This window comes from Amphiprion ocellaris, chromosome 16 (assembly GCF_022539595.1).
Source record: "Amphiprion ocellaris isolate individual 3 ecotype Okinawa chromosome 16, ASM2253959v1, whole genome shotgun sequence".
NCBI lineage: Eukaryota > Metazoa > Chordata > Actinopteri > Pomacentridae > Amphiprion > Amphiprion ocellaris.
The window spans coordinates 287,557-314,300 of record NC_072781.1 but is presented as its reverse complement, the minus strand read 5'-3'; the positions used below and the strand labels follow the sequence as shown (position 1 = coordinate 314,300).

Sequence of the window (26,744 nt, the reverse complement as noted above, 5' to 3'; positions counted from 1 at the left end):
ACAGCCAACATGCAGTCCTTCACAGTTTCTGAGTCTGTGAACAGCCTCTTTTTCGTGGTCCTTTCCTGAGCTGTGCAGGTCCGCTTCATTGTAGTACAGCTCCGGTTGTAAGATGCAGTCAAACTCTGAATTATAGCCGCTCTCTCATGACATCCCTCAGGAAAGTTTGTCCGAAACGCGGCATGTTTTTCCAATGTGGTGTCTTCGGACATGATAATCTTTCAGTGCTGCAAAGCACTCGTTGCAGAGTAAACGCATTGGTTTGACGTTCGGACTTGGTGGTAAATAAATAAATACTTGTCAGTCCACACAGGATTAAACTGACGGTTTTCCTCGCCGATTTGTCGTTTCAGGATAGAAAAAGACATTCTGCTATTTTCGCCTGTATAGAACTGCTAATGTTAACTTTTCAAACGCGTCTCCTCAACACAATGCATTGTGGGTTAGTTGCTCAGTTACGGTAAGTGTTGCATTCAATGTTCGCAATAATGTTGGGATTTTTGTAAGAACTTGTCAGTGTTACTGAAAGATGTTTTTCTGTTTTTCTCGGACCCAAGTAGGGTGACCAGATCTCAATAAACCAATTGTGGGACAAAGACCATATTTGTGTGGGACAATGTGGGACACCTTACCAAAGCTGAGAGGGGGTCTCGCATGTACTGTGTCGCTTCACGTCGTATTCCCCACCGTGTGAAACGGAAAACGAACTCTGGCAAACTTGACAGAAAACTCTCTGAGAATCACCTTGCACCGGCTTCACCCAGTGATATGTAGTTTCCCAGTCTTTGTTGAAGCTGCATCTCCTCTTCTTTGCTGTACTTTCCATTATCTCCGCCAAAATCCATAGTTCAGTGTTTGTGTCTGCTTTGCGGTGTGTCGCGACCGGTCGCGACTGGCACAATTTACGGCAACTGACAACAAGGTGCGGCAGCAAGACACTGACAGGTTAATCTGGTCGTGATCGCGCGTCTGCGCTGTTTGACTAACATAGAAAAAAGCCAGACAAAAAACAAAACTCCAGCATCTGTCCTTTAGAGTTTTAACTTTTGAAAATTTTAGCTGCCAATCAAAATGCGGGACAGCGTCTCAATGGGTGGGACGTGGAAAAAGGGATGAAAATGCTGTGCAGTTCTGCACAAAGCGGGACACTTGGTCACCCTAGAACCAAGTCCCAATCACTCGGCAGTTGCTTTAGGGCCACTTGAGGGTTGCTTTCGGGCCGCTAATTGAATAGAGCTGCCATAGTCTCTTTAACTGAACCCTACCTTCAGCTAAACCAACACACACACTACACACACTCTACACACTAACACAACCCTCCACACACACACCAGCCATCCCTCTACAACCAGAGGAACTGAATCCCTCCATCCTGACCTCTGTCCACCTCTGTATCCCGGCTGTTTGCTATTCTTCAGAGGAACTCCTCCTGAGTGAGGCAGATGTTTATTCTAATTCTGTCCTGAGATGCATCCGGAGGAATATCTCCATTTACTGCTGATGCACCTCCTTTTCCTTAATGGAAGGAGACCTAGTGAGCAGCACAGAAAGTTTGTTTTTTCATTCCACCCAGGCCAGCACTTCTTCCTGTACTCTTTCCAGCATGTGCATGTGTGCAGCTCTGTGCACGTGTGATTTGTGCCAGTGTGTGTGTGTGTGTGTGTGTGTGTGTGTGCGTGTGTGTGTGTGTGTGTGTGTGTGTGTGTGTGTGTGTGATTACCAGCAGCCTCCCCTCCCTCCTCTCGCTCTATCACCATATTTTTCCTTGGTAAATCAATTTTACACATGATCAGCCCACTCCCCTTGCCGCGCTCGGCCCAGCCGTAATTAAGAGGAGGGAAATTACCATATATATTATATTAATGCAAACATCATTCAGCAGGTAATTCTTGGCTGATCGGGATAATGGAAAGGTTGAACACCCATTAACCCTGGGGCCCCGGCGCTGGGAGTGGATGGGACCGGGGTGGAGGGTAGAAGATTCACCCCGTGGTCTCCGGTGGCGCTCAAACACACACTCAGCATCCTCACAAACGCACTCTTTGTGCTGAGAACACAGCGTTTGGAGACACTTGAAGGACACACAGGAACACGATTTCAGTGCAAAGACTCATCTCTGATGTCTGCCTCTGTCATTATTAAAATGGAAGAATGTCAGATCCATAGTTAGATGTGAGAGTGGAGAGAGAAGCTCAGAGGTGAAAGGAATGCGACAAATTAAAGCATCGCAAGAAAAGAGAGAAGAGTTCAGAATGAAAAGACAGAAGCTGAGTAACGAGAAATAAAAAAGCCAGGTATGAACAGTTAAGACGTCTTACTTTATGTTTTATATCAGATCTAACGCTGTGCACCAGGTAAATACAAGAACAGGTGACTAGATCTACCCAGCAGAAACAAGAGTTTTAACTTCCTCTATCTTTTTATTCTTGTCTAAATAATATTAAGAAGATAAACTTTGAAGCCTTTACTGAAAAATGGACAAACTTTCTCTTTAAAAGGGCTTCAAATGTATTTGCTTAAATAATTGATTATCAAAGTAGTGGTAAGTTTCAATCCTGATACCTAGCATCTCTGAAAGGCAGCTGTTGTTTACCTCTGGTATTACTAAAATGGAAGAACGTCAGATCCATACTTAGATGTGAAAGAGTGGAGAGAGAGGCTCAGAGGTGGACGAGGTGAAAGGAAAGAGACAAATTAAAGCATCACAGGAAAAGAGAGAAGAGTTCAGAATGAAAAGACAGAAGCTGAGTAACAAGAAATAAAAAAGCCAAGTATGAACAGTTAAGACGTCTTACTTTATGTCTTGTTTTATGTCAGATCTAATGCTGCACACCAGGTAAATAAAAGAACAGGTGACTAGTTCTACCCATCAGAACCAAGAGTTTTAACTTCCTCTGTCTTTTATTTTGTCTCTGCATATGATAGACAAATTTTAAAGCAGTCACTGAAAAAATGGACAAACGTCCTCTTTAAAAGGGCTTCAAACGTATTTGCTTAAATAATCAATTATTATCAAAGTAGTGATAAGTTTCCATCCTGATACTCAGCATCTCTGTTTACTGTTAAAACTGAAGGGAGAAGCTTCATTGAAGGCAGTAAGTGGTTGTAACTGGTGTTCAGTCTCTTGTACTGATATCCATCAGATCTGTACAGAAGGAGGTCAGCATACTGATGCTTTCTGCTCATTTGTAAAAAGATTTTACAGTTGGATTCATTAGCAATTTATGAGTTAAAACAGATGTTTTTGTGGTGAGACAATAAGAAAAGAGAGGTGAAACAGAAACCTGGTGAAAATGAAAAGAAAAAGGCTGACTAGGAGCAGTGAAGTTCCTGAACTTTAGGCTGTTTTCTGTCTGATCAGAGGCTGCAGACGGAGTTAAATAAGAACCGCCGACTAGTTCTGTACACCGGGACATTTATTTTACGCCATATAGAGTTTAAATGTTCCTGTTGGTGTGGCAGGCAGGATAAACTCTAAGATATGCTCTGGAAAATATACAAACCTCCTCTTCAAACGGTCTGCGAAGGTCGATCTCTGTTGGTGAAGCTCTGTCCTCCTCAGCCTTCTTCAGGTCCTCAGGGATGGACTTCTGTCTTTTCACCTCTGCAGGTAAAAAGAATAGAGGCATATATACTTGGCCTGGATGGTAATATGATAGTGATTTGTACCAGTGATACATTTTTTGTCCATACTAAAGGTAAACTATTCAGCAGAATGTTTGACAGCTTCATTTAAATAAATTAGACCACCATGAAAGGAACAACAAACTCCCAGCATGAATCACTTTATTTATGTGTGTAACTCTATTTATTAGCAGGTTTTTATCGTTGTTTTGCTGCACCAGGTTCGTTCCACTGTTTTGTTTCTGCTGCTGTTCCTCCTGTTCTGAAACCTCCAGGCTCTTCTTAGGATCGTTTATCCTCTAAACTATTCATTTATTTGACAGAGCTGAGGAATAGATGCACTTTTTTTGATAAAACTTTTCTTATTTCCTCGTGTAATAAGTTCTTTTCATTTCATAGATTTAATTCTCATGTCTGGTTTCCAAATTTGGTTTGAAAAATGTATTAAAAGCTGTAATTTCCAGCGTTTATGACGATGTGTTGAGCTGAATGTGAGCAGAAATAAAGATGGTTTCAGACTTTAAACAGAGAACAAGTGAATTTGTGTCGTTTTTTACAGAATGCTCCTTTAAAATGTCACATCCTCTACAGCTGAATGCTCTGAGTGGATCTGATGGATACAGGTCACCTCCCTAGTGTGTGTGTGTGTGTGTGTGTGTGTGTGTGTGTGTGTGTGTGTGTGTGTGTGCTGTGCTGTTATTGTCCCTCTACCTGGTCTGGTCTCCACGTACTGACTGAAGGACTTGAGCTGAGTTTTCCTGACGGCTGAGTCCTTGTTGAAGACGACAGGACTCCTCAGCCTCTCTGTGGCTCTACGGAGTCGCTCTGCTCGCAGCTCCTCAGCGTTATTCTGTCAGAGAAAAACTACATTCAGCTTGGAGAATACTACTGTCCTACTGATATTAACCCTCCTGTGGCCCTCATTTGAAGGCACCAAAAAATATTGTTTCCTTGTCTGAAAAAAATCCCAAAAATCAGCAAAAAAATTCCCAAAATTTATGAAAATTTGCAAAATCTTCAGGAAGAAAATTCCAATAATTCCATAAAAGTTTCCCTTCAAAGTTTTATTTTTAAAAAAAAGTCCCCCAAATTTGGCAAGAAAATTCTTGTAAATATTTTCAAAAAATGAGTAAAAATCTTCCAAAAAAATCCTAAAAATATCTAAAATGATTCCATATATATCTGTAAAACTTCTAATATTTTCTTGAAGAACATTCACATAAAAATCAACCAAAATCCAGCGAAATTCGCTGGATTTTGGTTGACTTTTTGTGAATGTTCTTAAGAAACATTTTTAACATTTCTTTTTTTCAGCAAAAAATGTTCAAAGATTTCCCCAAAATGTTGAAAATGTGGACATCAGAAGTTTCACTGTGAAATTATAATTTTTTCCCACATTTTCAAACTTTAAACCGTGTCAATCTGACCTGCAGGACGACACGAGGGTTAAGTTAGAGGTAATTAAATAGACCTGTAGTTGCTGAGGGAAGGTTAATTCCCCAAACTAAATGGAGTTCAGAGAATTTCAGTAGAAGTTGTCAAAACTCAAAAAGACTGAAGCAAACTTCATAGCAGGGATGTCGATAATATGAGCCCGATATCCTCCTGAGACCCAGCCCATTCATTTATGTCCTCTGTACTGGACATTTGCTTTTGTTCTCTATCTTTTGATTCATTTGAGCTACTGTACTAAATCCTGATGTGCTCAGTAGAGGACATCCTGGCTTTTATAAATGATATCTCATGACTGGGTGGGATAAGGGGAACTTTGTTTTTATGCTGAGACAAAATGGAGACTTCAGCAAAACTCACCTGCCAAGTACAGTCAAAAATTGCTAAAATGCCGTTGTTTTACTGATGCTAATCATATACTTTCTTGTTTTTGAACACATCAGGAATTACAAATTGGGCTCAGAGTTCAGTTAAACTTTGGTCAGGAGAAATAATCTCCACTTTATGTCAGCCCTAATAGACATGAGAACAATTTAATTTATTTTCTATGTGAAGTAATTAATGTAATAAATAAACAGTTGTTTATAACCACGTTTCATTCAACTTCTTTAATTTTACACTATTGTTATTTAGTTTAGCTTCATAAAGTTTGATTAGAAAATGGATCGGCAGGTTTTCCTGTCAGCCTATTTAGATTTCGAAGTGTCGCTGTTATTTATTTATTTTTTTTTTATGGTAAATTCATTTTGTTGTCCTGTAAAATCTAAAATATTTTTTATAATTCTCAGCTGTGAGTTGCTGTTTTAGGTCCAAAAAGCCAGGAAAAAACAAAAAAGTAAAATTTTGAAAGATGTTTTTTTTTCCTCGATTCTCAGGAGGATATTCTCATAAAAATGTAATATTGGTCAATATCGTTAGCGGTTTTTTGTCTATCATGAAAACTAAAATAAAATAATGCCTGGATTTCACCGACATTTACCGACTCATAGAGGGAGGGTGTGAACTGTTGTTTGACACAATTAAAATGGCATAAATATGGCATTTATTTTACAAGTTCAGTTGAAGTAGTTTTCTTATTTTACAGACGATGTTTCCATCTGAAAGCCTTGCTGCATCTGAGAATGCATCCAGTGGGGCATCACAATAAAATGAGGCATGATGTGTTAATTCCACCACAGGAGATATGAGATGTTACCTAGAATTAGTTCAATAGCCCACATATCGGTATCGGTTGATATTGGAATTGGAAATTGAGCGTTGGACAATATCGGCATATTGGTTATCGACATAAAAGACAATATCAGACATCCCTAGCTACTAGTATTTGTTGATCCATTTATTTATAGTGTCGAATCAGTTTTTATGTCCTTCAGGAAAAAGTGACAAAAATGTGCTGTTCAGTGACAAACTAAATCTTTGTGGATGGTTTAGACTCAAAATCCTTTCATGCTCAATCAGAAAACCAGAAATTACTTCAGTTTAATCATGTAAGAATCAAATCTAACTATATTGTAAGGAGACAAATACACGTCCAGCTATTAAATTTAAGGTTTCCTCCGACAGCTGATGATGTTTAGAGATGAATAACAGAAACTGATGAACTGAGAGACACTTTAAATCCACCAACAGCTCTTTAAAGAGTCTAAAACAACCAGAAGCTGCTCAGACAAATGGAGCAACTTTAAAAAAAACAACACCAGCAATTAGCCTCTTCACATCTCATCTATTAACGCTGTTTGACTCTAACGGCCACTTAGATCTGCTCTTCAGCGTTTATTAGACAGTTTTGGATTTATTTCACAGCAGCTCTGAGGTTAATGTCAACAAAAAACACAAAAACTGAATCAGTCCTCATGTAAACAAACACCTACTGACAGGTCAGGACAGAAACCTGGGACAGTCCATGTTAGCTTCATTCTCATTAGTTTGTTTGCATGAAACACACACACACACACACGCACACACGCACGCACGCACGCACGCATGCACACACACACACTCATTTTCCCCCTCACTCGAGAGAGACAAAAAGGAAGCAATTAACTTGACTTTCAACAAAACCTCGAGCCAGAAAATATATTCAGATTATGCAAAATGCAAGAAAACGCTATTGCTTTCAAAGTGAACATGTGTTAAAAAGCTACACGCTCGATTCTCCCACTATCAGAAACGGCATGCAGAAATGCTTTATTACCGAGCCTCCAAACACGCCAAGCCGAGTGGAAAAGAAACCGACTCAGGCTGAGACTGACGTTGTGGCAACGCTAATAAGACGACGAAACGTGTAATAAAGTCGACAATTAGGGCAAACATGTTCCAGCGCTTGAGACGGAGGCAGATAGGGAAGCAGGGGGCAGAGAGGAGGCTAATAGAGACGAGACGTAGACGGAGAGTTGTTAGTTTAGCTTCATATTATTGACTTTCAAAAACAACGTCAGCAATTAGCCTGGTCCCACTTTGTTTCATCTATTAGTCTGTCAGCTTCCAGCCACTTAAAACCTCACGTCAGTACAGGCAAATTCGTTTATGAAGGCCACACACAAACAGCCCAATTAGACATTTTAAGGCTGTGTGTGTGTGTGTGTGTGTGTGTGTGTGTGTGTAATCCAGATGGACAGAGAGTTTATTTAAATATTTAAATTACTGATGGAGGCAAAAACAAAAACAGAACGCTGACATGAAAACACCTGTCCTCACAACTTGTATTAATTTAACATTATTCTTTCTGAGTTGTGTCGACTTGACCTGATATTGTGTAATTTACTCAGATATTAACATTATTTGACCTAAAACTAAATAAAGTTGGACTAACTTAATGAAACTGGCTAAATAACTGTATGTTTCTTCAGCATCATTTCTAGATTGCAGGTCTCCTCTCTTATCCAGTGAAAATACCTAAAATGGAGCATGAAAGGACTTTGATATAAGAACATTTCAAATCAACATGGTCCGTGTTTAACCCTCCTGTTGTCCTCATTTACGGGCACCAAAAAATATTGCTTCCTTGTCTGAAAAAAAATCCAAAAATTCAGCAAAAAAATTACCCAAATTTCTGAAAATTTGCAAAAACCTTCAAGAACAAAATTCCAATAATTCCTTAAAAGTTTCCCTTAAAAGTTTTTCTTTTAAAAAATCCCCCAAATTTGGCAAGAAAATTCTTGTAAATATTTTCAAAAAATGAGTAAAAATCTTCCAAAAAAATCCTAAAAATATCCAAAGTGATTCCATATATATCAGTAAAACTTCTGATATTTTCTTTAAGAACATTCACATAAAAATCTACCAAAATCCAGTGAAATTCGACTTTTAGCTGAATGCTTGGACTTTTTTTAGACAAGGAAACAATATTTTTTGGTGCCGTAAATGAAGACAACAGGAGGGTTAATGAATATTTAACATGTTGGTTTAAAGGAAACTGAAACCATCACTGATAATTGGTCAGTGGATTTATTGGATTAAGGCTCCTATCCTTGTCATATTTTCATGAGGAGGACTTTCTAGATGTTTATTTTACTGTAGTGACTGATAAAAAGTGCTGGGACTGCAGTATCTGCTGGGAGGTTTATTTAGAACAGAGTAAATCCCTGATTAGGCTCTGAGGCTGCCGGACAAATTATTACACTGGATGGTTCATTTTAGTGACCGGGACTAAAACCAGATGTTACACCAGCCACACTTCAACCAACAGATCAAACATCTCCTTAAAAACTAACCCAGGGGTGTCCAACATGCAGCCCGCGAGCCAAAACTGGCCCTCCAGTGGGTCCAATCCGGACATTAACGACAGATTGTAAATTAGTAAAACTATAATTTTAAAATAATTTCTAGACTGATCAGAAAGTAAAATACTAGATTGTTCTTTTGCCATTTTGTGTCTCTTTTTTGTAATATTTTGCCTGGTTTTTGTTGTTTTTTGTCTGACTTTTGTTGTTTGTCTCATGTTTTTGTTGTTTTGTGTTTCCTTTTTATCTTGCTTCTGTTTTTGTCTTATTTTTGTCATTTTGTGTTTTGCTTTATTTGTTGTCTTTTGTCTCGTTTGTCCATTTTTTTGTCGCTTTGTGTCAAGTTTTTGTTTTTTTTAATATTTTGTCTTGTTTTTGTTGTTTTTTTCTCTTTTCTGGTCTGACTTTTGTCGTTTTGATCATACAGTAAAATGTGTGTTACTAAATGTTGTGTTCCTTTGTCGACACTGTGATCTGGAAGTTGTAATGTGGAAATGATAAACTGAGGCTGAATGTTGATGAAACTGAACTTATTTTTCTTCAGAAATTTCAGGTTGTTTATGATGCTTTGTAAAAATATAGTTTCTTAAATGTGAACATTTTCAAAATGAATCTTTGCACTAAAACAAAGGAAACATTATAGGTTATTATGCTGTGGTTTTACTGGTTTTACTGGTCACTGGAGATCAAACTGGACTGAATGTGGAATCTGGACTAAGATGAGTTTGATTCTCCTGAATTAACTCTATAATCTCTCCATCATCCAGAGCACCTGCCCCAGTGGCCTCTCTATGCTCTGAGACCAGCAGATACTGGGACCAGCACATACTGGGGTCTTACTTCCTTTCTCCTTTCTGTCTCCTATCGCTGCGATCATCGCTGCAGCAAGCGGCAGTGATTCAGTGCTTTTGGTGCGTGCCAGTGTGAATGTGCATGCAGGGGGCTGTGTGACTAATGTTGCAGTTTGCTGCGCATTGCATGCCCTTATCATGCGCTACCGAGGCTGCGCATACACACAATCACTAATGAGGGGGAGAATGTGATGCTGCAGCTCCATCCAGCCGCCTGAAGGACTTTGGGAGGCCCGATGCTCCGGGACAATTTATCCTTCTAGAGGACAAAACACAGAAACTCACTGTTGTTTGTGCACATAAATATGTATGAACTTGCACACTTTAGCTGTAGTAGCACTAATTTAAATTTCATAGTTAGAACAGGTTTCTGTTAAGTATAATTTAAGTTTGTGCAGCTTTATAATATATCACATCACTGACATGTGATGTAAAATAAAACACAGGATTACAGGATTCTAAAAAGACTCCTGTGAGGATGTGAAGACACAGTTTAACCTGAAGAGAAATAATCTGATGGAGAAGAATAGAGGTTTAAGATGTTGGGAGAAGAGGTAGTTTCCTTCAGAAGCCTCCATTTGAGTCTTCATTTCAATAATTTCCAAAGCAGGTTAAATAAAGTCTCTGATTCTCTTTCTGTCGGCTTCATGTCTGAACAAACACCTTACTCAGTTTTCTTCTGAAAGGTGCTACACTAATAAAGTTATCATTGTTATTATTAGGTGTGAACCAGATGCTGGTTCTTCTCCTGTGTGGGTCAAAAAGACTCTCCTCTGGCCATGAAAGACTGAACTCCAGGCTTTGAACCCAGAGGGTGTTTATGTGAATGGATGATCAAAGACTCCCCGTGTGGCCAGAAGCACACACATACTCACCTGATTTCACTTGACATTCTAAATCAATTAAACGGATGTTCAGACCGGCCGGCTGCGTTGTTGACTCAATATTCACATCAGAAGATTCAGACACAAGCAGCCGTAACATCCACCCATCCTCACTGCCGCCTGAAAAGGTCACGGTCAATAGACGCACCGCTACATGCTACATGTATGTAGAGCACTGTGCTACCACTGGGAGTGTGTGTGTGTGTGTGTGTGTGCCGTGGCTTTAGACAGTCATAAGGACAGCAGAGGATGAACTTCCATGAAGACCTGCCTGATGCTACAGAGGGTCAGTCAGACCTAATTGATTGGACCGAAGCTTTGATGGAGTAAAGAGGAGGAGACAGATGAAAGCAGAGGAGCAGTGGGAGTACCTCCAGGCCTTCTGCAGGGCTGAGTGGGGAGGTGGAGGAGGCGGAGGGTGAGGAAGAGGAGGAGGTGGAGGATGGGGATGAAGGGGAGGTGACTCCTCTTGGGCTGACCACCACCAGCTTCTTCAGCTTCAGATCCATATGCTTACTGTTTGGACCTGCACACAGAGAAGGAGGGAGAAGATGAGTGTAAACAGCGACAGAAAGCATCTCCACACGCAGCACTCCGAGAGGGTTAAAAACGACGACGTAGTCAGCATTCAGACGCACAAACCGCTGATAAGAAGCACATGAAGAGACACACAACATCTATACTGTATATAAATACATATATACAGTATAGATGATGTGACAGAGATGGAGATCTGGACAGACCAGCCAGTCTTCAGTCCTGTTTGTACTGCAGAGAGCTGCTCATGTTCTGTATACCATCACCATGGTTACCACAGTCTCATTTCTAAGAGTTTCTTCACCTCTCTGAACAGTTTCTCATGTTTCCTCCATCCCTACTGACATCTCCATCACTGAAATATCATCCTGTTCTTCTTCTCTTAGAACCTTTAACACTCATAAAATACATTGTAATTCACTAGTTAAAACACTCTTCTTCCTTTATTTTCTCTTTTGTTTTAACTAAACATTAACCCAACAGTCTGGTATTCATATCAGTGTATTTACACACATTAAAGGCTTGTTTCCCCCTGTGCATAATTCTTGTACCACAATAGTTTGGATGCTATTTTGAACATTAGATTACTTATTTTTCTTAAATGTAGAATGTGTGAGATTCTAGATACTTTAAATTTGCTCAAGTGGATGAATAAATTATCTATCTATCTGTCTATCCATTCATCCATCCATCCATCCATCCATCCATCCATCCATCCATCCATCACTCATAATCTAGGTATTTTTTCAGGAATGTGGTCCATTCATAAACCATGTATGCAATTACATTTATGTGATATATTTCTGTATGTTACTGAAAACTGTGATTTGGGTCTACATTTAGTACTTCATGCCTCCCTGTACTCTGTAGCTAGTTGGATAGTTTTCACTCCTTATTGAAGACGGCTTCTATTTTTGTACTAAACCAGTTTCCTGGTGGCGATCTCCAACCAAAATGCTGCTAATAAACGTCTTTTTACAACTTAGACACGAGGTGGAATTAAAATAAATGTGACTTGTTCCCTTCTTTTACCTCCTCCCATCCTAAATCTGTTCTATTCTTCCTCCTCTCCTTCCTGAGCTGCCAGTCGCTGTGTACAGCTTTATTTTCCAGGGAATGCTAACCACTGCTCCCTGCCAGGCCGGACCGCTGCACTGAAGGAGATGAAAGAAGAGGAGGGCAACCGTTTCATGTGCGCCTCCCCCGTGTCACTCACACACACACACACACACACACACACACACACACACACACACACACACACACACACACACACACACACACACACACACACACACACGTACACGCACACAGACACACACACCATGATGCATGTATACAGATGCCAAACACAAACACACACTCTTGAACTTCGTCACAAACACACAGGGCTACACAAAACCTAAATCATACAAATAAGCGATGCAAAACAAAACACAGCTGCAGGAGAACGACAGAAAACAAAACAATACACATAGAGGAAAACAACAACAGAATACACACACACACACACACAGAGGAAAACAACAACAGGATGAAGCGATTTCTGCTACTTCTACAATCGCCTCCATCGATTTCTTTCAGGACTACATGAAAATTGGAGGCACCAAAGCAGCAAAGGGCTGAGAATGAAACGCTGCAGAGATAGAGAGCTTCAAAGCAGACGCAGCATTCGTCTGTTTTCATGTTTGTTTCTGCTACTCTCACCTATCTCACATCGACAGCAAATGAAAGAGGAAAGTAAAGAAACTAAACTAAACAAAGCAATTAGTTTACCTCTGAAGATTTGGCCAAATGCTCTACTGAAGATATTATTTTTATTTTGTCTGGGGAACACTTTTGTGAGTTTGTTAATTAGTCCTGCAAGAAGTTTCTCAGGGAAGAGAACAGGAAAAACCAGGCGTCCATACGAAGAGCATGACAGCGCCAGACTAATGTTTACAGCGAGTTAGTTCTCCCAGTAAGAGGAGGGAATATATAAAGGTTAATTCAGTAAAATGCAGTGAAAGACTGAAAGCATGCATTTATGTAAGCGAATGAAGACAGAAGCATGGAAAAAACAGTTTCAGATTCCTTTTAGTTCATCTGATAGCAGCTGAATCTCTTTTCCATAAAACCTGTAATGGGTCCACTGCACTAATGGAGAAGCAACAAACAGAACTTTAAGTTGTGTAAAGTTTGGGGAAAACTTTTTGTTTTCATATTTTAGTTCCAATATTTAAACAAAAACACAAAAGAATGCCAAAATCATAGAACAGTTTCTGCACTCATTCTGCTCAACAATCTAACATCTCTTACAAACTGTAACGTCCATAAAAATAAAACATTACTGTTATAAAGACAGAAACTAACAGGTCAGATTAATGAGACTCAGTGATAATGAATGTAGACGTTAAGTTCAGTTTGCTGCTTCCAGTAGTTTTAGGAGTTTTTCCTCTGAGTTTATTAAACAGCAGCAGGATCAATGTTAGAGAGTTCCATGAGATTACAGATGTGGAACAACAGCTTATAAATGATCCCAGCATGCAGACAAATACATAAATAAATAAATGGAGAAAGGATGAATCAGGATCTAACAGCAACTCAGAGGGTTTTTAGTTCACCTCAGGTTAGCTGTGATTCAGGTGAGCTGTCCACTGAATCACAGGTTAGTTTGCTGCTTCCAGGTGTTTTAGGAGCTTTTTCTCTAAGTTTATTAAACACCTGCAGTAATAAACAGCAGCAGGATCTCCACAGAGAGCTAGCTATGAGAATTAATCCATGTGAAACAACAGCAGTAACTTCATAAATTAGTTATTATTATAAATGATCTCCAGCACAAAGACACGATCAACTGGGATCAGACAGCAAGTCACTCTATGGACTTCTCTTCACCTCAGACAGGTGAGCTGCACTGAATCACAGGTTAGTTTGCTGCTTCCAGGTGTTGTAGGAGTTTTTTCTCTGAGTTTATTAAATACCTGCATTAATAAACAGCAGCAGGATCCATATGAGCTTCCACTCAGAGCTCAAAGCTGCAGTTAAATCAGTTTTTAATGTAGTATTTGTATTATTACTATTATTATTATTGTTGTTGTTGTTGTGCTGTAAATATCAAGTGCATACTATAGCTTTCCCTGTCTTCCTAATATGAGGAACATTAATGTAAAAGAATGACAGAATGCTGCCACTCTAACAGATTAATGAATCAGAACATATCCCAGGTCTGAAAAGGCTTTAGTGGGTTCTGGAATAAGTCAGAAGGTGAAACTCTGCCAGGTCCTTCAACTCTGACGAGGGCGGTTCAGACTACAGGACTGGTCCAGAGTAAACTCTACTGCTCTACTGGTTGGACTGATAATGTGTTCTGACTGGGTGGAGAAGATAAAGTCAGACACAAGGGTTAAACCTTCTACAAACATCAGTAATCTGCTGTTGTTTGGACAAACCTCCACGACTCCTTTAGTTCTGGTTTATCTCATCACTAACTGTCAAATCCTAGAATTTGTGTTCAGGAAGGAACATCTTGTGGTCCTGATGAAGATCTCTGCTTACAGATTAGCTGTCAGGTGTTTGGTCAGATGTGGAACCAGGTGTTTGGGGATCATGTAGGGAGCATGAGAAGGAAGATCCAAGCAGGTAAATGGGTTAATCAGAGAAAGCAGAGCAGACAGTGGATCATGCAGCAGCAGCAGCCGTGGTTTTACCCAGAGAGGTTAGCTCAGAGCCAGGGTTAGTAAGCTCCACGGGTCCCTGGGAGCTGGAGATGGTTGGAAGAGCCTCCAGGGGGTTAGTAACCAGAGCAGATGGAGCATCATCATCATCATCATCATCATCATCATCAAAGTGGAACTGCTCTTCCTCAACCCTCCCTTCCTCCTCATCCTCACCCCTTCCACCATCAACACCATCGACCTCAGGACGGCTTCTGACTCTGCCCAGAACACCTGTGGAGGTGGAGTCGGAAAGAAGGAAACAGAAGAAAAGGAAGAAGAATGGAAGTAAGGAGAAGAAGAACGACAGAAATAGAAGAGAGGAAGAAGAATGAAAGTAAGGAGACGAAAGACAGAAAGGAAGGAGGTGAGGATGTAAGGAGAGGAGAAAGTGGATTGAGGGGTAAATAAAAGGTGTTAGACATACAAAAGCCAAAATGTAAAACAAAGCAGAGAGCAGAGAGAACCAGTTGGTTAACTTATATTATCTGTGGTCAGAATTCATGATCTGTAGAAGTCTGATCTAATATGATCCATGTACAGAACATAAACCTGAATACTCTGGTCTGCCTCCCTTCTAACAGTATTCTCTACATCTCATTTTAATCCTGGAAATATACATTCAGCACTCTTATTGTTATATTCTCAGTAAATACCTTCTCTTATACTAAATACTTTTAGTGTTTTTTATGCTCATTCTACAGTAAAATGATAACTGTCACATTCTGTAGCACCTGTTCAATGACAATAAAGACATTTATATTCAACAATCCCTTTCTGAACCTTCTAATCCACCTGAACACGTCTCAAACCCAGCAGCTCCACATCTCCTCTCCAACACCACCAGAACCCATCCATGTTCACTCTGACATTAGTAGACTCTGGAACTTTTCTGTGTAGGCTGTTGAATGTCCTGTGAAATAAATAAATCTACAGAATAAACTGAGAAAATGAAACTAATGAATGTAGTATTAAACAGTTAATGTTGGTTTTCATCGTCAGTGAATCTGTTCCTTATTTTCTTGATTAATAAACTACTTGTTTGGTCTAAAAATGCAAGAAATTATTAAGAAATGTCCATCAGTGATGTCCTAAAATGTCTTATTTTGTCCATAACCTAAAGATATACACTTTATTGTCACAGAGGAACTGGGTTTTCTACTTTTGTCCTTTAGAAAAAGGTACTCCTCACAAATCTGTTTCATCAGAAGGTGCATAGGAAAGGAATGAACACATCAGGAGGTTTAAATCATGCTCTGCACCGTCTAATGTGCAGAAATACATGCATTAGTGAGACGTTTATCCTTTATATCTTAGGGAGGCATAAAATACAGAATACTGAACTAAACTAACAGTTTTAATTAACACACAGAAAATAAGAATAATCTACTGTACGCCTCATGAAATGTTGAAGTAAGAGACGTATTTTTGAAAGTTAAACCATGCGCAGGACTTAAAAAATGACCAAACTGATTTACTGATTATTAATAAAATCCATTAATCATTACACTTTTAGTACCAGTTACCGGTCTGAACAGGCAGTAAATCAGAGACAGGAAGGACTTTGTGTGTGTCCACGTGCACGAGCACAGAAATATGTGACTTGCAGAGTGAAAATGAGACCTCTGTTTAATTTCCCTCATTCACAGATCTGTTGCCTCCTTTCTAGCTGCAGATTAAAGAGCAGGCCAAACAAAAAGCTGAAAACACGAAAGCACGTCTTCCATTAAGTCTCCTGAGGGGCCGACAGAAACAACAGCGTCTCCACATTAGCAACCAGAAAAGGAAAGCAGACGCAGACCTGCTCTAGCTCTCCGGATAACCCACAGGATTAAACTAAACAGTATTCCTGCTCTGGTGTTTATGGAGGACAGAGAACAAGAACAAAGACAGACGGAGAGGGAGGAAAATAACAGCATTTCCTGCTCTGTTCAGTTTTTTTTCTAATTTGCTAGCTGCGATGCGGAGCGTGCTAGCAGCACCATGCCTGCGTGGCCGAGGCCTAATTAATGGAGGCCATGGTGATGGAGTTTGGAAAGTTTGTTTGCGGCAGCCGTTGGAGGGGGCAGCTGCATTTAGACGACTGAATGGTGCTGAGGAGAGAGAGGGAGAGGCTGGGATTAGCCGTTCTGCTCGGCAGGCCTTGTGTATCGCAGCCCACAGCGTTCCCTCTCCTCCTCCTCCTGCTTCCCTTCTTCCCTCCAACTCCATTTTTAATGAGATCAACAATTAGTCCAATTCAGAAAAGCTGAAAGAGCAAATAAATCGAGTGTTCCTCCCTCTGCCTCGCTGTCTTTCTGCTGAACTCTTCCTGTTTAGTGGTTTTAGGTTTTACATTTCTGTGTTCCATTAAAGTCAGAAAACATTTTAAAAGCCAGCGGTGACATAAAGGATACCAGGGCCTCGTCTCATCAACACCCCAAAATATATCGAGATAACATATGAAACAGAGAAAAGATGAATATCTCACAGTTCATAAACCAGTAGCAGAGAGAGTTACTGGTCATTTCATGAGTTGGATTTATTCATCATCTGAGGGAAGCATCTACTCAGATTTCCAGATTTTACAAGAAAAAGTCAAAGATCAATGGAAAAATAATGATCACTTCACTCCAAAATGTCAAAAATGATCCATTTCAAGCTTCTTTATTGTGAGAATTTCAGCTTTTCTCTTTTTTACATCACAGTAAACTATATTTAGGTGTTGTTAAACTGGATGTCATCTCAGGATTTTATATTTCTTTTATATTTTAAATATGATGTGATTAATGAAGCCCATGTCTCAGTGACTGGTATCCTGTAAAAAGTTTTTAACTGTAATTTAAAAAATAACATCTTTCTCATTTTACAGGTTTTAGTCTTTTGTTAAAGTACAGATAATATCTTATAAAATCACAGGAAAAAGTATTGATTCACATATTACCCCTGAAACACAGACACATAAATAATATTCACACCAAAAATCTACGATTTTACAAATCATAATTCATTATTACATATTAGACAGTATAAATTACACATTTACTGTATTTAAGTCAAAAATATTGTTCTTTTACAAATATTTGCTGTTATTTCAAATAAACATTACATACATAGAGAAAAATGGCAAATTATTCTTTTCCATGTTTTGATAAATAACAGATAAATATCCAATAAAATCACATAAAAAGCACCAAAAAATCATAAAAATTCTGTATTTTTACAAATACTAACTTGCTCTTTGTGTAACCATGAAGTTTTACTGTATTTAAATGAGCTAAAAATACAATTATTTTACAGATAATTGCTGCTATCTTCCCTAACTTGTAGAGTTTTTGAACATTACAGTATTTCATTAATTTAAACATATTTTTTGGCATCTTGCTGGCAGATTTTCACCATTTTATAATAGATTTTTTGTTTTCTTATCCATCTATTGAACCCACATTAAACCAACCATCCTTTCTTTATTCCCTCTTTATATCAGAAGCTTTCTTCTTTTCTTCTCCTTCAAACGACTCGTTTTATTCCACTTTTCCATTAGCATGTAGCTCTCCTGATAATGTGGAGGAATCTGAACAAATGACCAGACAGGCCTAATAATGGTCATCATCATAATAACCCCTGTTTCCAGGAAATGGAAAGCAGTGGGAAATGTGCATGGGCAGCATCTGCTACCTCTGCAAGCCACTATTAGAAGCGTTTGGTATTTCAGCATAATTTGGGCGCACAATGTGTTGTGTTGATTAACAATTACTGGGCGCAGGAGAGCAGGAGGAGCTGCAGCTTTCTGAATATGAGGCGCTGCTTTTAGACCCGCGGCTGTTGTCAAATGACATTTTGTTTTTCTCTGAGGATTAGGCAGAACCCCTTTAGAGAGCATAATGGAAATGTGGGAGTCTTAGCATGTGGATGAAGGAAGTGAGAGAATGTCAAAAGCATGCTACTGTGACTTTTCCTTTGTGTTCCAGTTAATGAGCAGTCGGAAGTGTGTGTTAATTGTAGGGCCTCTGAAAGCACGTCACTGTGAATAAACAGAGGAGAAATGGAAATGCTGTCTGTAAACACTACATGTTGGTGTATATGAGGTGTTTGCTGACCTCCAGCATCACCAGCCTTGCTGTCTTTTCCTCTCTCGGAGCTCGATGCGTCCAGAAGACTCATGTCGGACATCTTGACTCCGGATCGAGCCTCAGCGATCAGCTGCCGAGCTCGTTCTCTGAGCTGCCTCCGCCGCTCTGCATCCCGCTCCTGGACATGACAATAAAACGCTTTTAGAGACTCTAATAGAGGATAAACGTCATGAATAAAACGCTTTTAGAGACTCTAATAGAGAATAAATGTCATGAATAAAATGCTTTTAGAGACTCTAATAGAGAATAAACGTCATAAATAAAACACTTTTAGAGAATAATAGAGGATAAACGTCATGAATAAAACGCTTTTAGAGACTCTAATAGAGAATAAACGTCATAAATAAAACACTTTTAGAGAATAATAGAGGATAAACGTCATGAATAAAACGCTTTTAGAGACTCTAATAGTAGATAAACGTCATGAATAAAATGCTTTTAGAGACTCTAATAGTAGATAAACGTCATGAATAAAACGCTTTTAGAGACTCTAATAGTAGATAAACGTCATGAATAAAACACTTTTAGAGACTCTGATAGTAGATAAACGTCATGAATAAAACGCTTTTAGAGACTCTAATAGAGAATAAATGTCATGAATAAAATGCTTTTAGAGACTCTAATAGAGAATACACGTCATAAATAAAACACTTTTAGAGAATAATAGAGGATAAATGTCATGAATAAAACGCTTTTAGACTCTAATAGAGAATAAACGTCATAAATAAAACACTTTTAGAGACTCTAATAGAGAATAAACGTCATGAATAAAACGCTTTTAGAGACTCTAATAGTAGATAAACGTCATGAATAAAACGCTTTTAGAGACTCTAATAGAGAATAAACGTCATGAATAAAACACTTTTAGAGAATAATAGAGGATAAACGTCATGAATAAAACGCTTTTAGAGACTCTAATAGAGAATAAACGTCATAAATAAAACACTTTTAGAGAATAATAGAGGATAAACGTCATGAATAAAACGCTTTTAGAGACTCTAATAGTAGATAAACGTCATGAATAAAATGCTTTTAGAGACTCTAATAGTAGATAAACGTCATGAATAAAACGCTTTTAGAGACTCTAATAGTAGATAAACGTCATGAATAAAACACTTTTAGAGACTCTAATAGTAGATAAACGTCATGAATAAAACGCTTTTAGAGACTCTAATAGAGAATAAATGTCATGAATAAAATGCTTTTAGAGACTCTAATAGAGAATACACGTCATAAATAAAACACTTTTAGAGAATAATAGAGGATAAACGTCATGAATAAAACGCTTTTAGACTCTAATAGAGAATAAACGTCATAAATAAAACACTTTTAGAGACTCTAATAGAGAATAAACGTCATGAATAAAACGCTTTTAGAGACTCTAATAGTAGATAAACGTCATGAATAAAACGCTTTTAGAGACTCTAATAGAGAATAAACGTCATGAATAAAACGCTTTTAGAGACTCTAATAGAGAATAAACGTCATGAATAAAACGCTTTTAGAGACTCTAATAGAGGATAAATGTCATGAATAAAATGCTTTTAGAGACTCTAATAGAGAATAAACGTCATAAATAAAACACTTTTAGAGAATAATAGAGGATAAACGTCATGAATAAAACGCTTTTAGAGACTCTAATAGTAGATAAACGTCATGAATAAAACGCTTTTAGAGACTCTAATAGAGAATAAACGTCATAAATAAAACACTTTTAGAGAATAATAGAGGATAAACGTCATGAATAAAACGCTTTTAGAGACTCTAATAGAGAATAAACGTCATAAATAAAACACTTTTAGAGAATAATAGAGGATAAAGGTCATAAATAAAACGCTTTTAGAGACTCTAATAGAGAATAAACGTCATAAATAAAACGTCATAAATAAAACGTCATAAATAAAACGTCATAAATAAAACACTTTTAGAGAATAATAGAGGATAAATGTCATGAATAAAACGCTTTTAGAGACTCTAATAGAGAATAAACGTCATGAATAAAATGCTTTTAGAGACTCTAATAGAGAATAAACGTCATGAATAAAATGCTTTTAGAGAATAATAGTGGATAAACGTCATGAATAAAATGCTTTTAGAGACTCTAATAGAGAATAAAAGTCATGAATAAAACGCTTTTAGAGACTCTAATAGAGAATAAACATCATAAATAAAACACTTTTAGAGAATAATAGAGGATAAATGTCATGAATAAAACACTTTTAGAGACTCTAATAGAGATTAAACGTCATAAATAAAATACTTTTAGAGACTAATAGAGGATAAACGTCATAAATAAAACGCTTTTAGAGACTCTAATAGAGGATAAACGTCATAAATAAAACACTTTTAGAGAATAATAGAGGATAAACGTCATGAATAAAACGCTTTTAGAGACTCTAATAGTAGATAAACGTCATGAATAAAACGCTTTTAGAGACTCTAATAGAGAATAAACGTCATAAATAAAACACTTTTAGAGAATAATAGAGGATAAACGTCATGAATAAAACGCTTTTAGAGACTCTAATAGAGGATAAAGGTCATAAATAAAATACTTTTAGAGACTCTAATAGAGGATAAACGTCATGAAGGCCAAAGGAAGGAATGCTTACTGTTAAGCATGTCTGATATTATCGGGCCACTGATATTATCGGCCCGATATTGGCATAAAAATGTAATATCGGTCAATATTATTATCGTTTCTTTGCCAATCATGAAAACCGATAAAATAATGTCTGGATTTCACTGATAGTTTTCAAAGTGGAACAGTATAGTTGCCCCACTGTAACAGACTCAGAGAGGGAGGGAGAGAGTGAACTGATGTTTGAGACAATTAAAAATAAATAAATATGTCATTTTTTCCAAAACTTGAAGTAGTTTTCTTATTTTACAGATGATGTTTCCATCTGAAAGCCTTGCTGCATCTGAGAATGCATCCAATGGGGCATCACAATAAAATGAGACCTGATGTGTTAATTCCACCACAGGAGATACGAGATGTTCCCTGAAATTAGCTAAATAGCCCACATATATCGGTATTGGTTGATATCGGAATCAGAAACTGAGAGTTGGACAATATCAACATTTCGGTTATCAGCAAAAAATCTCTATTTATTTTTAGTGGCCACACACAAGTTTTTCTTTTTTTTGCTCCTGTCACATGTTTCCTCTTTAAACTGCAGTATAAAGTCCTGCTCCTCTATGGAAGCAGCACCATCACTAGAAGCAGAGGGAACTCCAAAGTGTCTTTAGTGCGGTTTAATAAAGTTATAATTCCATAAATCACAAAGAAGATAAAACATGAGTGTAATTTGACTATTTGGTGCACAGATTGAAACAGTCAATTGAAATCAATATGAATCACCTTTTTGTGTCCACAGGCGCTAAATAATAAATAAATAAAGGTGGTTCTGCCTCTTAAAGACATTTTAATACTTTAATTTATTCAACTTCTCCAAACTCTGGATTTTTCCCTGTACTCTGTACATCAGCTCTCGAAGGATGTTTCACCGTGTGGACTGTATCTGATACCTCAGTCTACCGTTTTAGAGCCTTGCTGCTTTATTCTGTAGTTAAAGTCTGTTGTAGTTTCCTCCATCACTGCTAATCTGCTCCATTTAAAAAGCCTGCAGCTTATTTAAATAGTCTTCAGCTTTTGTTGTTTGATTTTTGGTCACAGCTGATTCATTTTTTGCTTTTCATTAGCACTGAGGAACACAATCGTTTATTTTCAGCTAGTATTTTCTTTTTTTTTTTTTTTAACCATTTCTGAGTCATGCTGTCTTTATTTAATAGCTCCACTGTGTTTAATTTTTTTCTGAACCTGCAGTTCAGTCAAATAGTCCCTGAAGTTTTGTCATGTGATTGCAGGTGACTGGCTACTTGGTTTTACATTATTTCGTTATTGCAGAAAACAGATTTTTGCCTATTTTTTCAGTGAGCCATGTAGAATAAAGTGGCTTTGATGAAATACCACAATTTGAAGCTTAGATTTGGTTCATTTTCCTGCTGGAGCTGCATGCCACACATGGTTAGTTAAAGAAACATCTGAAATCCATGTCTTTTAAATTTGCCAGCATATTTTGGGGTTCAGAGGGTTAAGAATGCAGACTGTTGATAGATAATACAGTAACCTTAACCTTATACACGGCACAAAAAGGAAATCTTCATGTGATGGCAAAAATACAAGCTAAAATGTTTAGTTATCAGTTAGAATGTCCACATCTCTATGGAGGGAGGAACATGTCTATGGAGTTATATAGAGACACACACTCATCGTCCTGCCACTAGACAGGTGCAGTATTGAACGGTCACCATCACAGCAACGGCAGAAATGCCATTTTCAGGTCCATCCAATCTGATCCTGCTGATAGCGACCCGCCACCGTGCACGTACACACACACTCACAGAGCAAATGGGGAAAACCTTGATGATGTCAATTGACAAGCACTTAACTGATGAAGCAGACAGTCAGTGCACGGACCAGAAAGAACCTCCAGGAACCAGGAATACACTAATGTCCAGGATGGGGATTTAAAACCAAGAGACAAAGAGAGGAAGACACCAGAACTCTAAAAAACAGAAATCCTTAACACGGGAAACACCAAGAATCTTCAACATTCTGCGATCCAGTGTAGTATCAATACTACAATACAATTTATAGTATCAATACTACAATACAGTTTATAGTATCAATACTACAATACAGTTTATAGTATCAATACTACAATACAGTTTATAGTATCAATGTTACAATACACTATATAGTACACAGTACACAAGAAAAGCACTCAGAGAGCAGTATTCCTCCAAGGCTGCTCAGTCCATGGATCATTTCTGATGGATAAGTCCTGATAAGTCTTCAGTGGTGGATTTGTAGCAGGATCACAATCATCTGATCATGTAGTGTTCACTTGTCATGGTTACAGTGACACCGTGCCGCTATCTGGCAATGATACAGAAATCTTTAACCAATCCGTGAATCCAGACTATAAGCCGCATCACTGCCAGAATCTAATCACTTGGTCCTTGAGTCATTTCTGACTTTCCCTGAAAATTTCATCCAAATCTGTTAGTCTGATTTCGAGGAATGTTGCTAACAGACGGACACATTCACATGTACGTTGATCGTCACATAACTCTGTTGTGTTCCTTGGCAGAGTAAATGCAGCATCACTTCTACTCAGCAGTAATTATTAATCTGTATTCCAGTCCGGTCTCCTTCCTCCTGTATATATTCAGCTGGTCTATTTACGAACTTTAGCTCCAGCTGATGATTTGGGAACACGCTTCTTAAAGACCTCCAGACCATCAGTGTTGCTCAGCATAGGGCTGGGCGATAAATCGATTTTATCGATTAATTCGAGTTTGTACTTAATGTCGATTTGTTTTAATGAAAATCGATTTTCTCATCAACATCCGCCACCAACACCTTCCCGCTGGGCTCCCGTATTTCAGAGTGTGCCCCCCTCACCCCCACGCTTGATACACAAACAACATGGCGGCGAGCGGCGCAGATCTAAAGGTGCGTGTCCACTATATGCTATTTTCCCTCATAGCAACGCACCACATCTGAAAATGGCACGGACGGCTGTCACTAGCGGACCACAACATGGTCACATGACAGCGCTGAGCAACAGCAGGCCGCTACGTGGTCACGTGACTGAGCTTTCAGCTGGACAGTCCTGCAGACAAGTCGGATAAACACAGCGGCTCGGCCGCAAACTTTCCCTTTTATTTCAAAAAACACGTCAGCGAAAAGTATTTCTGAAAGCATTTGAAGCGAGAAATAATCTGCAGCAGCTAAATCTGTCCTAGTTTAGAAGTTTGAGGACAGTTTCATGATACGTGGAATCTCTGCGCTGCATCCAATTTGCATAAAGTAGAAGTCAGTCTACTTTATGCAAATGAGCTGCAGCCCTCTCCAGGTAAACACACCGGATCACAGCTGGAAACGCACCGCAACCGGACCAGCATGCAACATGCGGCGCATTTCCAGCTGTGATCCGGTGTGTTTACCTGGAGAGGGCTGCAGCTCAATTGCATAAAGTAGACTGCACTCTGGCGTGAGGAGATTAGGTAGGGGGCAAAAAAAATCGGATAAATCGTGAATCTGGATTTTTTGTGAAAAAATCTGAGGTTTTTTTTTTTAGGCCATATCGCCCAGCCCTAGCTCAGCAGCAGACCTGGTGTGAGCGTTCTACATTATATTTTACTGTGGTTTTCTATGGGAGTATAAACGACCTCTCTCACAAGATGACTTTAAGCCATTTTAGGAAAAGAAACTGAGAGATAAAACAGTTTAATTTTGACAGAGTTCTATGGATTTGAAAATGGGAAAAGGTAAAACTGACTCCTCTGTGGTTCTAGTATTAGAAAGCAAATGCTGGGAGAAAGCAAACTGATTAAAAAATGTTGAATTTCGCAATCGAAGAAAATTTAACTGCATGAGTCGGTTCTGGATTCAACAAAAGGTGGAAAAAAAAGATGTCTGCATGTTTTACACCTCTGCAGCTGGAGTTTAAAGCACTGCAAACAAACTAAATTCATCCAAATTCAACCTGCACATACACCTCCACTGTAAACCTTCTAACACACACCTCCACTGTAAACCTTCTAACACACACCTCCACTGTAACCCTTCTAACACACACCTCCACTGTAAACCTCCTAACACACACCTCCACTGTAACCCTTCTAACCCACACCTCCACTGTAAACCTCCTAACACACACCTCCACTGTAAACCTCCTCCTAACACACACCTCCACTGTAAACCTTCTAACACACACCTCCACTGTAAACCTTCTAACACACACCTCCACTGTAACCCTTCTAACACACACCTCCACTGTAACCCTTCTAACACACACCTCCACTGTAAACCTCCTAACACACACCTCCACTGTAACCCTTCTAACCCACACCTCCACTGTAACCCTTCTAACACACACCTCCACTGTAACCCTTCTAACACACACCTCCACTGTAAACCTTCTAACACACACCTCCACTGTAACCCTTCTAACACACACCTCCACTGTAAACCTCCTAACACACACCTCCACTGTAAACCTTCTAACACACACCTCTACTGTAAACCTTCTAACACACACCTCTACTGTAAACCTCCTAACACACACCTCCACTGTAAACCTCCTCCTAACACACACCTCCACTGTAAACCTCCTAACACACACCTCCACTGTAAACCTTCTAACACACACCTCTACTGTAAACCTCCTAACACACACTTCCACTGTAAACCTCCTCCTAACACACACCTCCACTATAAACCTCCTAACACACACCTCCACTGTAAACCTCCTCCTAACACACACCTCTACTGTAAACCTTCTAACACACACCTCCACTGTAAACCTTCTAACACACACCTCCACTGTAAACCTCCTAACACACACCTCCACTGTAAACCTCCTCCTAACACACACCTCCACTGTAAACCTCCTAACACACACCTCCACTGTAAACCTCCTAACACACACCTCCACTGTAAACCTTCTAACACACGCCTCCACTGTAAACCTTCTAACACACACCTCCACTGTAAACCTCCTAACACACACCTCCACTGTAAACCTTCTAACACACACCCCCACTGTAAACCTCCTCCTAACACACACCTCCACTGTAAACCTCCTCCTAACACACACCTCCACTGTAAACCTTGTAACACACACCTCCACTGTAAACCTCCTCCTAACACACACCTCCACTGTAAACCTCCTAACACACACCTCCACTGTAAACCTCCTAACACACACCTCCACTGTAAACCTTCTAACACACGCCTCCACTGTAAACCTTCTAACACACACCTCCACTGTAAACCTTCTAACACACACCTTCA

The 26,744-nt window shown here is 38.9% G+C and overlaps 1 protein-coding gene across 9 annotated transcripts in view; it reads right to left on the bottom strand.

Annotated features, from left to right (window-relative positions):
• ehbp1 (EH domain binding protein 1) overlaps positions 1-26,744 on the bottom strand; it is a 211,641-nt gene that overhangs the window by 49,508 nt on the left and 135,389 nt on the right. For 6 of the 9 annotated variants that reach the window (XM_055018950.1, XM_055018953.1, XM_055018954.1 and 3 more), the window contains 5 exons: positions 18,842-18,992; positions 14,757-14,996; positions 10,905-11,059; positions 4,336-4,474; positions 3,504-3,604 (listed from right to left, as the gene is read on the bottom strand). In XM_055018950.1, coding sequence (XP_054874925.1) covers positions 3,504-3,604; positions 4,336-4,474; positions 10,905-11,059; positions 14,757-14,996; positions 18,842-18,992 — 786 coding nt within the window. The remainder of the gene's footprint in view (positions 1-3,503; positions 3,605-4,335; positions 4,475-10,904; positions 11,060-14,756; positions 14,997-18,841; positions 18,993-26,744) is intronic. The other 3 variants (XM_055018956.1, XM_055018957.1, XM_055018958.1) reach the window with 2 other exon arrangements.